The sequence below is a fragment of the Pogoniulus pusillus genome, chromosome 9 (genome assembly GCF_015220805.1).
Source record: "Pogoniulus pusillus isolate bPogPus1 chromosome 9, bPogPus1.pri, whole genome shotgun sequence".
NCBI classification, from domain to species: Eukaryota; Metazoa; Chordata; class Aves; order Piciformes; family Lybiidae; genus Pogoniulus; species Pogoniulus pusillus.
Window position 1 is genome coordinate 37175270 of NC_087272.1, and position 12442 is coordinate 37187711.

General features: G+C 51.6%; 1 protein-coding gene across 1 annotated transcript in view; it reads left to right on the top strand.

Annotated features, from left to right (window-relative positions):
• GABRB1 (gamma-aminobutyric acid type A receptor subunit beta1) overlaps window positions 1–12442 on the top strand; it is an 85223-nt gene that overhangs the window by 9592 nt on the left and 63189 nt on the right. Inside the window, exons 2-4 of the mRNA XM_064148433.1 lie at window positions 9285–9425; window positions 9508–9635; window positions 9716–9953. Of these exons, the coding sequence (XP_064004503.1) occupies window positions 9285–9425; window positions 9508–9635; window positions 9716–9953 (507 nt within the window). The remainder of the gene's footprint in view (window positions 1–9284; window positions 9426–9507; window positions 9636–9715; window positions 9954–12442) is intronic.

Below are 12442 nucleotides of genomic sequence, written 5' to 3' on the forward strand. Positions count from 1 at the left end.
ACAGAATCATGGAATCATGAAATAATAGAATCAGGGAATCATAGACTCATCAAATCATAAATCATAGAATCATGGAATCATGAAATCATAGAATCAGGGAATCATAGACTAATCAAACCCTAAATCACAGAATTACAGAATCATGGAATCATGGAATCATCAAATCACAGACTCATGGAATCATATAATCATGGAAGCATAGACTCATCAAACCATAGAATCATGGAATCATAGACTCATCAAATCATAGACTCATGGAATCATAGACTCATCAAATCATAGACTCATGGAATCATTGACTCATCAAATCATAGACTCATGGAATCATTGACTCATCAAACCATAGACTCATGGAATCATAGACTCATCAAATCATAGAATCATGGAATCATAGACTCATCAAACCATAGAATCATGGAATCTTAGGCTCATAGAATCATGGAATCATAGACTCAGTGAATCATAGAATCAAGCAGCTTGGAAGAGATCTCCAAGCTCAGCCAGTCCAACCTAGCACCCAGCCCTAGCCAATCAACCAGACCATGGGGTAAAAAGCATTCCTGTGCCTCCGTCTCCCATTTGTCCTCTGAGTCTGCTGCTTTACCAGCACACACACACACTCAGGCACATCACTGACCCAGACTGCATCTGCAGCATGAGCTAAGATATGCAGGAACAATCACCAGATCAGGGCAGGTCACAGTCATCTCCTCAGTGGCAGAGTGGAGAATAAAGCAGATTTACTGATTTCTCCCTCTAAAATGGGCATCACCAGGAAAAGGAAAGGGGAAAAGGGGAAGGAGAGGGAGAGGGAGGAGGAGAGAAGAGGAGAGGATGGTAAGGAAATGCATTTGAGCAGGGGGAGGAAGAAGGCTTTTTCTAGAAGAACTGAGGTGAAGGGAATGGCAGCCAGGCTTGTGGGGAGGAATCTGGGAAGCCACTGCCCTGTCCCCTGCCTTCCCTGTCAGGGCTGCCAAGCTTAATGCAAATTGTGTGACAAATTTTGGTTGCCCAGGGCAACAGTAGCAAACCCTCTGCAGCTTTCAGAGGCAGTAGAGAGGGCAGAGAGAGGAGCAGGAGCTGAGGCAGGGGCAGCTCTGGCTTAGGAGAGGCAAGGAAGGTTTGGTGTTCTCACTTGCAGTCTCCTTCAGGTTCATGCTTTCAGGCAGAGCCCCTCACTCTGCTATCTACTAGATAGCCAGCTGCATGCCACTGCCAGCCTCTGCTCTCAGAGGGAACAGGAGAGCACAGAATCATAGAATCAACCAGGTTGGAAGAGACAGTGTCAAGCACACACACTAACAACAGAGGCCTTCCTTTCTGCCTTGGAAGAGATACATCCTTTATCTCATCACATTTTAAGCAATAGTGTGCTTCCAGAAGGAGCAAAGAACTCCTTCAAAGCCTCACAGGATGTCAGAGGTTGGAAGGGACCCGAAGAAATCATCCAGTCCAACCCTTCTGACAGAGCAGGACCACACAATCTAGCTCAGGGCACACAGGAACACATCCAGACAGGCCTTGAAAGGCTCCAGGGAAGGAGGCTCCACAGCCTCTCTGGGGAGCCTGTGCCAGTGCTCTGGGACCCTTACAGTAAAGAAGTTTCCCCTTGTGTTGAGCTGGAACCTCCTGTGCTGCAGCTTCCATCCATTGCTCCTTGTCCCATCCCAGGGAGCAGTGAGCAGAGCCTGTGCCCCCCTCCTGACCCCCAGCCCTCAGAGACTTACAAACATTTATCAAATCCCCTCTCAGTCTTCTCCAGACTAAGCAGCCCCAGGTCCCTCAGCCTGTCCTCATCAGGCAGTGCTTCAGTCCCCTCATCACCCTCATAGTTCTCCCTTAGACTCTCTCCAGCAAATTCCTGTTCCTCTTAAACTGAGTTCTCCACATCTACCACCTTACAAGGAGTTCCTTCTATAGGGGATGCCAACCTTAGTCAGAACTTTCCACGAAGGATGGAGACTGCTTACACAGTCCTGCAGTGACAGGATGAGAGCAATGGTTTCAACTAAGACAAGGGTATATTTAGATTGGTATTAGAAACAAGTTCTGCACCAAAAGGGTTGTGGAGCACTGGAACATGTTGCCCAGGGAGGTGGTTGAGACCCCATCCATGGAGGTATTAATGGCTCTGGGAAAGGGAAGTTATTCTTCCCCTGTACTCAGCACTGCTCAGGCCACACCTTCAGTCCTGGGTCCAGTTCTGGGCTCCTCAATTCAAGAGAGATGTTGAGGTGCTGGAAGGTGTCCAGAGAAGGGCAGCAAGGCTGGGGAGGGGCCTGGAGCACAGCCCTGTGAGGAGAGGCTGAGGGAGCTGGGGGTGTGCAGCCTGCAGCAGAGGAGGCTCAGGGCAGAGCTCATTGCTGTCTGCAGCTGCCTGCAGGGAGGCTGTATCCAGGTGGGGTTGGGCTCTTCTGCCAGGCAACCAGCAACAGAAGAAGGGGACACAGTCTCAAGTTGGGCCAGGGCAGGTCTAGGCTGGATGTTAGGAGGAAGTTGTTGTCAGAGAGAGTGATTGGCATTGGAATGGGCTGCCCAGGGAGGTGGTGGAGTCACCGTCCCTGGAGGTGACACAGCAAAGCCTGGCTGGGGCACTTAGTGCCATGGTCTGGTTGATTGGGCAGGGCTGGGTGCTAGGTTGGCCTGGATGATCTAGGAGGTATCTTCCACCCTGGTTTATTCTTTGATCTAGTTGAAGAAGTCTCTGCTGACTGCTAAGGGGTTGGACTACATAACCCCTGGAGGTCCCTTCCAACTCAGACCATTCTATGGATCCAATTCCTTACAACTATAACACCTCTGTAGTAAACAGTACCAGCACTCATGTGTGAGGTAGAAAACATTCCCTTTAAAATGCCTTAATATAGAAAACAAACAGAACAATTCCTATCATGCAAATAGAGCTGCCAAAGAGCCTTCTGCAGTAGCCCAGGAGTCTGTAAACAGCTGAGCAAACTGACATTTAGAGCTGTGCTTGTAAACCCTGCTTGCAAAGGCAAAAATTGCCACTGTGATAACACACTTCATCTCCAGAAGACACCCAACCAGCCTGCTCTTCATTACCATCTGGTGGTTGCTGTACGGAGTGGCATTACTCAGGTGTCAAAAAAGATACTGAGGGGAGTGGCTGGATCATTTCCAGAGAGGAGAGGGTGCTGCAGCAGCAGGCAGCACCAGAGGGCTGCTCTGCATAGAATCATAGCATCATAGAATGGGATAGGCTGGAAGGGACCTCCAACACTCATCCAGTCCAACCCCCTCTGCACTCAGCAGGGACATCTTCAACTAGATCAGGTTGCCCACAGCCCTGTCCAGCCTCACCTTGAGTATCTCCAGGGATGGGACCTCAACCACCTGCCTGAGCAACCTGCTGCAGTGTTCCACCACCTTCATAATGCAGAACTTGTTCCTAAGATCCAACCTAAATCTACCCTCAAGTTGAAACTATTGCCCTCATCCTGCCACTGCAGGACTTTGTAAGCAGTCTCTCTCCAGCCTCCTTGGAAGGTTTTGACTAAGGTCTGCTCTGCTCTAGTTTGAAGCCATTGCCCTCGTCCTGTCACTGCAGCCTTTGCAAACAGTCTCTCTGCAGCCTTTTTGTAGCCCCTTTCAGGTACTGGCAGGCTGCTATTAGGTCTCCCTGGAGACTCCTCTTCTCCAGGCTGAACACCCCCAGCTCCCTCAGCTGGTGCAACCAGGCTGATGATTTTTGTGGCCCTCTCGTCTGGACCTGCTGTTTTGTCTTACAGGCATTGACACAGAGGCATGGGGCCCAGAAAACACTGACAAAATGGGCAGGAGGAGAAGATAAAACCAAGAAGCACCAGGTGATACTTCAGCATCTCATCATTAGTTCAAGGCACACATGGACACCACTTCCAAGGAGCTGAGAACTGCTCCCTCCCCCTGGCAGCAATTGCAGCTGAGGTCATTTAGCAAGAGAAGGGATCTTGTTAACCACTTGGAGTAACTTGTTCCCAGTTCTCCTTCACTGCTTACCCAGAGAGGTATCTTACAGGTGTTATCCTAGCAGGTGTTGTCAGTGGTTAAGCAAGAGGAAGACAATCCCATCCGACAGCTACAGAGCTACCTCTCCTCTCAGGCACTTCATGCTCTCCACTCTGCAGCCTTCTCTCTTCTCAAGCAATGGTTTCACCAAAGGGAAACTGCAGTCAGCTTCAGCTTGAAAGGGACTTTTGGAAGAAAATGGTCCAATCTCCTGCTCAAAGCACAGCAGAACTCCAACTTAGATCAGGTAGCTCCAGGCCTCTGAAGAGATCATAGAATCATAAAATCAACCAGGCTGGAAGAGACCTCCTCACCCTTTTCAATCTTCTTGGAGTGTTTCTTATCCTTGGAGTATTTCTTATGAAGGAAAGGTAGCCTGCTCTTATACCAGGTATAAGAAGAGCAATAACTACTGAAGTGCAACACTCTTGCTTTTACCTAGGTGTATGAATCAGCAGATCATTAACACACAGTGACAACTCTGGAGCAGCCTAGATGAGAGCTGTCCCTGCCCATGGTAGGGAGATTGGAGTAGATCTCTGAGGTCCCTTCCAACCTAAGCCATTCTATGATGCTGTGAAGAACTCCACTCTAAGTATTTTACAACAGTAGAAATGTAAACTGCTGGCCACATGCACAGAGGGTGCTGGTCTGGATACCCCATGGGTATGGAATCAACCAGGTTGGAAGAGACCTCCAAGATCATTCAGCCCAACCTATCACCCAGCCCTGGCCAATCAACCAGACCATGGCACTAAGTGCCTCAGCCAGGCTTGGCTTCAACACCTCCAGGGATGGCAACTCCACCTCCCTGGGCAGCCCATTCCAATGCCAATCATTCTCTCTGACAACAACTTCTTCCCAACTTCCAGCCTAGACCTGCCCTGGCACAGCTTGAGACTGTGTCCCTTTGTTCAGTTGTTGGTTGCCTGGCAGAAGAGACCAACCCTCACCTGGCTACAGCCTCCCTTCCCTCCCATCCTGCACCACAAACAAGCAGGGGCTGGAGGAGGTCAAAAAAGCAATCACAGAATGGTAGGAGCTGAAAGGGACCTCTGAAGACCATCGAGTCCAACCTCTCTGCCAGAGCAGGACCACCTAAAGCAGTTCACACAAGCACACATCCAGGCAGGCCTTGAAAGTCTCCAGAGGCTGAGACCCTACCACCTCTCTGTGCTGCCAGCTGCAGGGCTCTGCTGCCCTCAGAGTGGAACTACAGTATCCATGGAAGTGCTACAAACCATAAGCAGAGGCAGAAAGTGATGTTGTCACCCTTTAGAGCAACAAGATCACCAAAATCCTTGAAACTGGAAGGGGAAGTTACCTAACCTACCTCCTGCTTAACCGCAGAGCCAAGTTCAACTCCTGCTCTGAGCTGCACCAACCTCAAAGACAAATCAGGTTGCTTTGAAAGAAGCTATCTGCTAATACCAAAATTCTGGAGAGTAAATAATGCATAAATCCACCTTTGCTGAAAGAAAATTTCATTCTGATTAAGTATTTCCTTTCTTCTTCCTGACAGAGGAACACTTTGATCAAAGAGCCTATGCGAAAATCCCCCCCTCCCCCCCAGAACAGTTGCTTGTGTGACTGAACTCAGCCATTCTGTGTCCTTATTACACAGTCTCACAGTATCACCAAGGTTAGAGACCTCACAGATCATCAAGTCCAACTCTTTAGCACAGAGCTCAAGGCTAGACCATGGCACCAAGTGCCACGTCCAATCCTGCCTTGAACAGCTCCAGGGACGGCGACTCCACCACCTCCCCGGGCAGCCCATTCCAGTGTCCAATGACTCTCTCAGGGAAGAACTTTCTCCTCACCTCCAGCCTAAATCTCCCCTGGCACAGCCTGAGGCTGTGTCCTCTTGTTCTGGTGCTGGCCACCTGAGAGAAGAGAGCAACCTCCTCCTGGCTACAACCTCCCCTCAAGTAGTTGTAGACTATTGCCATAAGCAAATGAGCTGGGCCCTTATTTACATGACTCACAGATCCATAAGTGCATGCAGCAAGTGCATCACAGCACTGAGATGGGACAAAGAGACACATTGCATTCTAGTGGCTCAGAGTGGTAAAATGCTTCTGAGAAGGCTGCTTGCATTTCTCCACTCATAGCTTCTTAAAAGGACTTAACCTGACGATTGAAATCAGGTTTTGCAGTGGAGCTGCTTCAGAAAACAATGAAAAGGCAAAGCTGGAGAAAATGAACTCCACTGATCAAAGAAAGAAATAACATCTGGGCCATTCCAGTAACTCTGCTTCAGTTCTTATGCCAAAGAACTCCCCAAAGAAAGACAGACAGGACACAATGACAGAGTCACAGAAACATTCAGGTTGGAAAAGCCCCTCGGGATCACCAGGTCCAACCAAGAACCCCACTCTACAAAGTTTATACTAAACCATAGCCCCAAGCACCACATCCAAACCACCTTTAAACACACCCAGGGTACTCCACCACCTCCCTGGGCATCACATTCCAATGCCTGACCACTCTTGATGGGAAAACATTTCTCCTAATAACCAGCCTAAACCTACCCAGTCGCAGCTTGAGGCCATTCCCTCTTGTTCTGTCACTAATGACCTGTGAGAAGAAACCAGCACCAACCTCTACACAATGTCCCTTCAGATTCAATTCAAGAGAGATGTTGAGGTGCTAGAAGGTGTCCAGAGAAGAGCAATAATGCTGGTGAAATGCCTGCAACACAAACCCTATGAGGAGATGCTGAGGGACCTGGAGGTGTGCAGCCTGCAGAAGAGGAGGCTCAGGGCAGACCTCATTGCTGTCTACAACTCCCTGAAGGGAGGCTGTAGCCAGGTGGGGCTGGGCTCTGCTGCCAGGCAACCAGCAAGAGAACAAGGGGACACAGTCTCAAGCTGTACCAGGGGAGGTCTAGGCTGGATGTTGTTAGGAAGTTGTTGTCAGAGAGAGTGATTGGCATTGGAATGCGCTGCCCAGGGAGGTGGTGGAGTCACCATCCCTGGAGGTGTTCAATAAAAGACTGGATGAAGCTCTTAGTGCCATGGTCTGGTTGACTGGACAGGGCTGGGTGCTAGGTTGGACTGGCTGAGCTTGGAGGTCTCTTCCAACCTGGTTGATTCAATGATTCTAGGTAGCTGAAGGCAGCAATGAGCTCTGCCCTGAGCCTCCTCTTCTGCAGGCTGCACACCCCCAGCTCCCTCAGCCTCTCCTCACAGGGCTCCATTCCAGGCCTCTCACCAGCCTTGCTGCCCTTCTCTGGACACCTTCCAGTATCTCAACACCTGGCTTGAATTACATTATAATGAAACATTATTACAGTGAATCATTATTAAATGTCCCAGTGTTGACTAGTAAATTCTAAAGTCCCTTTCCAAACAGCAATGCTGAAGTACCATCAAGTTCAGCTGGGCTATCACATTTTTCAGCAGCTAAGGACTATAACTGGGAGGAAAGGACAGAAGTTCTTTACAGTGAGGGTGGTGAAACACTGGCACAGGTTGCCCAGGAAGGCTGTGGCTGCTCCCTCCCTGGAGACATTTAAGGCCAAGTTGGATGAGGCCTTGACTGACCTGTTCTAGTGGGAGGTGTCCCTGCCTATGGCAGGAGGTTGGAACGGGATGAGCTTTGTGTCCCCTTCCAAACTAAACCATTCTGTGATTCTAAAAGCTGTGGATTAGCTCTTTATATAAGGCACCACCCTGCTTGCCTTGAAAGATGGAGCAGCATTTGTGGAAGCTATGGATAGATTGAAAAAGAAAGGACAATGATCCATGTTCATTCCCATACTTACAAGCTGCCCTCCATCTTTACAGCGAAGGTGGTGAGACACTGGCACAGGTTGCCCAGGGAGGTTGTGGCTGCTTCTCCCTTGGAGGTGTTTAATGCCAGGCTGGATGAAGCCTTCAGCAACTTGCTCTAATGGGAGGTGTCCCTGCCTATAGCAGGGTGTTGGAGCTGGATGATCCTTGAGGTCCCTTTCAACCTAGATCATTCTATGAGGCACTTAGTGTCATGGTCTAGTTGACTGGACAGGGCTGGGTAATAGGTTGGAGTGGATAATCTTGGAGGTCTCTTCCAATCTGGTTGAATCTATGATATATTCAGGGTAAAGCCAAGCTGACAAAGGCAGCTGAAAACATTTTATTATGCTGTTATAAACCACCAACAAAATAACTATTTTCATAGACTTGCACTGTCACAGGAAGCAGCTGTGAGGATGAAAGACTCCTGTGGAAATGTCTCAAGGAAATGTGCTGTGCTTCTTCTGCAGAAGTGACAAATGTGCAGAGAGATAGAGATTGCTAAAATGTTCCAAAGTGTCACCAGAATTTGTGGCACAAACCATCTATTGGGGTATTTCTATCTTGTTCAAATATTCTGGCATGTTTCACCTGTAAAAGCAGCACCAGAAGTCCGTCTTTATTCAGCAACAAGGCTGCACGGCACCGGAGGAGCCTCAAAGCCATCAAACACATCGCTCAAGGTCCACTGATCACAGGACCACAGAACACACAGATGAGGCACAGTGCTGCAGGCTGAGGTCAGAGTGGCTGGAGAGCAGACAGGAAGAAAGGGACCTGAGGGTGCTAGCAGATAGTAGCTCAAGATTGAGGCAGCAGTGTGCCCAGGTGGGCAGCAGAGCCAATGGCATCCTGGGCTGGCTCAGGAACAGTGTGGGCAGCAGGACGAGGGAGGTTATTCTGCCCCTGTGCTCAGCACTGCTCAGGCCACACCTTGAGTGCTGTGTCCAGTTCTGGGCTCCTCAATTCAAGAGAGCTGTTGAGGTGCTGGAAGGTGTCCAGAGAAGGGCAACAAAGCTGGTGAGGGGCCTGGAGCACAGCCCTGTGAGGAGAGGCTGAGGGAGCTGGGGGTGTGCAGCCTGCAGCAGAGGAGGCTCATGGCAGAGCTCATTGCTGTCTACAACTACCTGAAGGGACATTGTAGCCAGGTGGGGTTGGGCTCTGCTGCCAGGCAACCAGCAATAGAACAAGAGAACACAGCTTCAAACTGCACCAGAGCAGGTTTAGGCTGGACGTCAGGAAGAAATTCTTCACGGAAAGAGTGATTGGCATTGGAATGGGCTGCCCGGAGAGGTGGTGGAGCCCCCGTCCCTGGAGGTGCTGAAGCAAAGCCTGGATGGGGCACTTGGTGCCGTGGTTTAGTTGCTTAGAAGGGTTAGGTGATAGGCTGGATTCGATGACCCCAGAGGTCTCTCCCAACCTGGTTAATACTGTGTGATTCAAGTCTCCTCTCCTGCAGGCTACGCAGCCTCACCTGTCTCTGCCTTCCCTTGTAAGGCAGACGTCCCAGTCCCCAGATCCCGGCGCCGATGTGCCCTGACAGCCGCTTGGTTTCGCCGTCCCGCCGCCGGCACCTGCTGCCGCGCCGCCGCCCTCAACCTCACCGCGGCGGGGTCGCGGCGGGCCGGGCCCAGCGCGGTACGGAGGCGCCGCAAGCAAGCCGCGGCGGGCATGCGTTGTGCTGCGGGGAACTGTTGCTTCGCTCCGCACCAACTTACAGGCGGTCCGCGGCTCTGCCCCCGCGACGCAGCGGCGCAGCTGCTATGGGGGAGCGGCGGCAGCGAGGCGGGACGGCTCCCGGGGCCTGTCGCTGCCGCTGGTGCTGGCCGCGGCGTACGCTGCGCGCAGGTGAGCGCCGCCGGGACGAGGAGGGAGGCGGGCATGGAGCCGCCCTGTCGTTTCCCTAACCCAGCTGCGCCTTCCCGCAGCGCCGACGGGCCCAGCAACATGTCATACGTGAAGGAGACGGTAAACCGGCTGCGCCAGGGCTACGACATCCGCCTGCGGCCCCACTTCGGAGGGGAGGCGTCTGCGCTCCGCCGACGCGAGCCCCGTTCCCCGGACGCCCCCAGTCCCGTTAACGCCGCTTCCCCCACAGGGCCGCCCGTGGATGTAGGCATGCGGATAGCGATCGCCAGCGTCGATGCGGTCTCGGAAGTCAACGTGGTGAGTGACCGCCGCGCCTCCCGCCGCTCCCTCCCTGCCGCTCCCAGCCGGAGCCGAGGAGCGCCCCCCAGCTTTATGGCGCCGCCTGCCGGCCGCGCCGCTGAACTCCACGCCGCTGCGCTCCGCGGGTGCGGAGGCCGCCAGCGCCGCGGCGGGACCAGCTCGGACCGCACAGGCAGCACGGTCCCCGCGGGTCCGGCTGCAAGGGGAACTGCCTCCGAGCTACAGCGCATGCGATAAAGTAGCCGAGCGCTTCGCTTTGCTGGGAAGAGTTGTTTGCCTTGTTGGGGTGAGGTTTGCGTGCTCGCATTGGCATCCCAGGAGTGCCCCTGCCTCGGTCGAAACGCCTGCGGCAGGTCTGAGGTGCTGGGTTCTGCTTGCACTGCTTTGCCCTTTGCGCCGTTCCCAGGAACGGCGGAGTTCCTGGAGCTGGGGCAGCGGAGGGGCAGATGTGCGTTTTATCACCGTAAAGAGTTAACACTTCACTCTGTAGGCTGCTGGCATTAGTTAAACGGGGCAAAAAAGGGAAAAGCTTCTAGCAAACGCTCTCCTTCTTGTAGAAACAGCAACAACGTTGCCTTTCCTGCTGTCAGAAACTGAAAGGTGTCTTAGCTACAGGTGTGAAACAGAGCATTTGATTTGGGTGCTGCTGCTGAAGGAATGCTAACAGGTCAGCAAGCTTAGAATCATAGAATCAAGCAGGTTGGAAGAGACCTCCAACATCATCCAGTCCAACCTAGCACCCAGCCCTGGCCAGTCAACCAGACCATGGCACTAAGTGCCTCATCCAGGCTTTGATTCAACACCTCCAGGGACAGTGACTCTACCACCTCCCTGGGCAGCCCATTCCAATGCCAATCACTCTCTCTGCCAACAACTTCCTCCTCACATCCAGCCTAGACCTCCCCTGGCACAACTTGAGACTCTGTCCCCTTCTTCTGTTGCTGCTTGCCCGGCAGCAGAGCCCAACCCCACCTGGCTACAGCCTCCCTTCAAGTAGTTGTAGACAGCAATGAGCTCTGCCCTGAGCCTCCTCTTCTACAGGCTGCACACCCCCAGCTCCCTCAGCCTCTCCTCACAGGGCTGTGCTCCAGGCCTCTCAACCAGCATTATTGCCCTTCTCTGGACACCTTCCAGCACCTCAACATCTCTCTTGAATTGAGGAGGCCAGAACTGGGCACAGCACTCCAGGTGTGTTTAGTTCTCCTGGCGTTTGTTACATGTACATCATTTCTACTCATCTGTTAGATTTGCTGATGAATGCACTTGCCAAAAGGGGTAGGAAGGGAGGTTTGTCAGGTTGGTGTTTGGCATAGCAGGCTCTGCACAGTGCTACCACAGACAGCACTTTGCGTGTTCCTGCTCCTGGAGTTCCTGTTGCTGTATTGGTCCTTTCAGGGAGAAACGTGGCAGGAACTGTGCAGATGAGGCACAGGAAACAGAACATGGACCTCATCAAAATAGCTGAAGACCAAATTGCTCCAACTCCAAACTGTTTCTCCCATTCTGTAGCAGGACTGCAGCTTCTACACAGCTGTACACCCTGGGAAAGCCTACTACAGCGATCACCCTCACCAGCTCTGAAAGGTTTAGAGCTTAGAATCATAGAATCAACCAGGTTGGAAGAGACCTCCAAGATCATCCAGTCCAACCTAGCACCCAGCCCTATCCAGTCAACTAGACCATGGCACCAAGTGCCTCATCCAGTCTTCTCTTGAAGACCTCAAGGGACGGTGGCTCCACCACCTCCCTGGGCAGCCCATTCCAATGCCAATCACTCTCTCTGACTACAACTTCCTAACAACATCCAGCCTAGACCTCCCCGGCACAACTTGAAACTGTGTCCTCTTGTTCTGTTGCTCGTTGCCTGGAAGAACTCTGAAAGAGCATGAAGGTGATGCAAAAGCACTTGAATAATACTAAGAATCTTCAGCAGCTTTAGTTTTGTTTTTTTTCTAGCCAATATGGAAAAAAAAGTACTCAGGTAAAGGTCAGATCATTTCATCACTGTCTATTCCAAACAAGAGTAATGACATTAAAAAGTGAAATGTGGAATGAATATAGAAACAGGCAGCTGGAGGTTAATGGGCTGGGTCACTGCTGCTGGATGTTTTGCTGGGTTATTTTTCATTTGACTGCATGAATAAATGATTCTTCAACCAATTTAACAAGGCAGGCCAAAAAAAAAAGACAAAGCTATCACTTAAAATGTTACTTCATATGATCCAGCACCTCTGCTGTGAGCACAGACTGAAAGAGTTGGGGCTGTTCGGGCTGGAGAAGAGGAGGCTCCCAGGTGACCTTCTTGTGGCCTTCCAGGATCTGAAGGGGCCTCCAAAAAAGCTGGGGAGGGACTTTTGAGGCTGTCAGGGAGTGACAGGACTGGGGGGAATGGAGCAAAGCTGGAGGTGAGGAGATTCAGGCTGGAGGTGAGGAGGAAGTTGTTGAGCATGAGAGTGGTAAGAGGCTGGAATGGGTTGCCCAGGGAG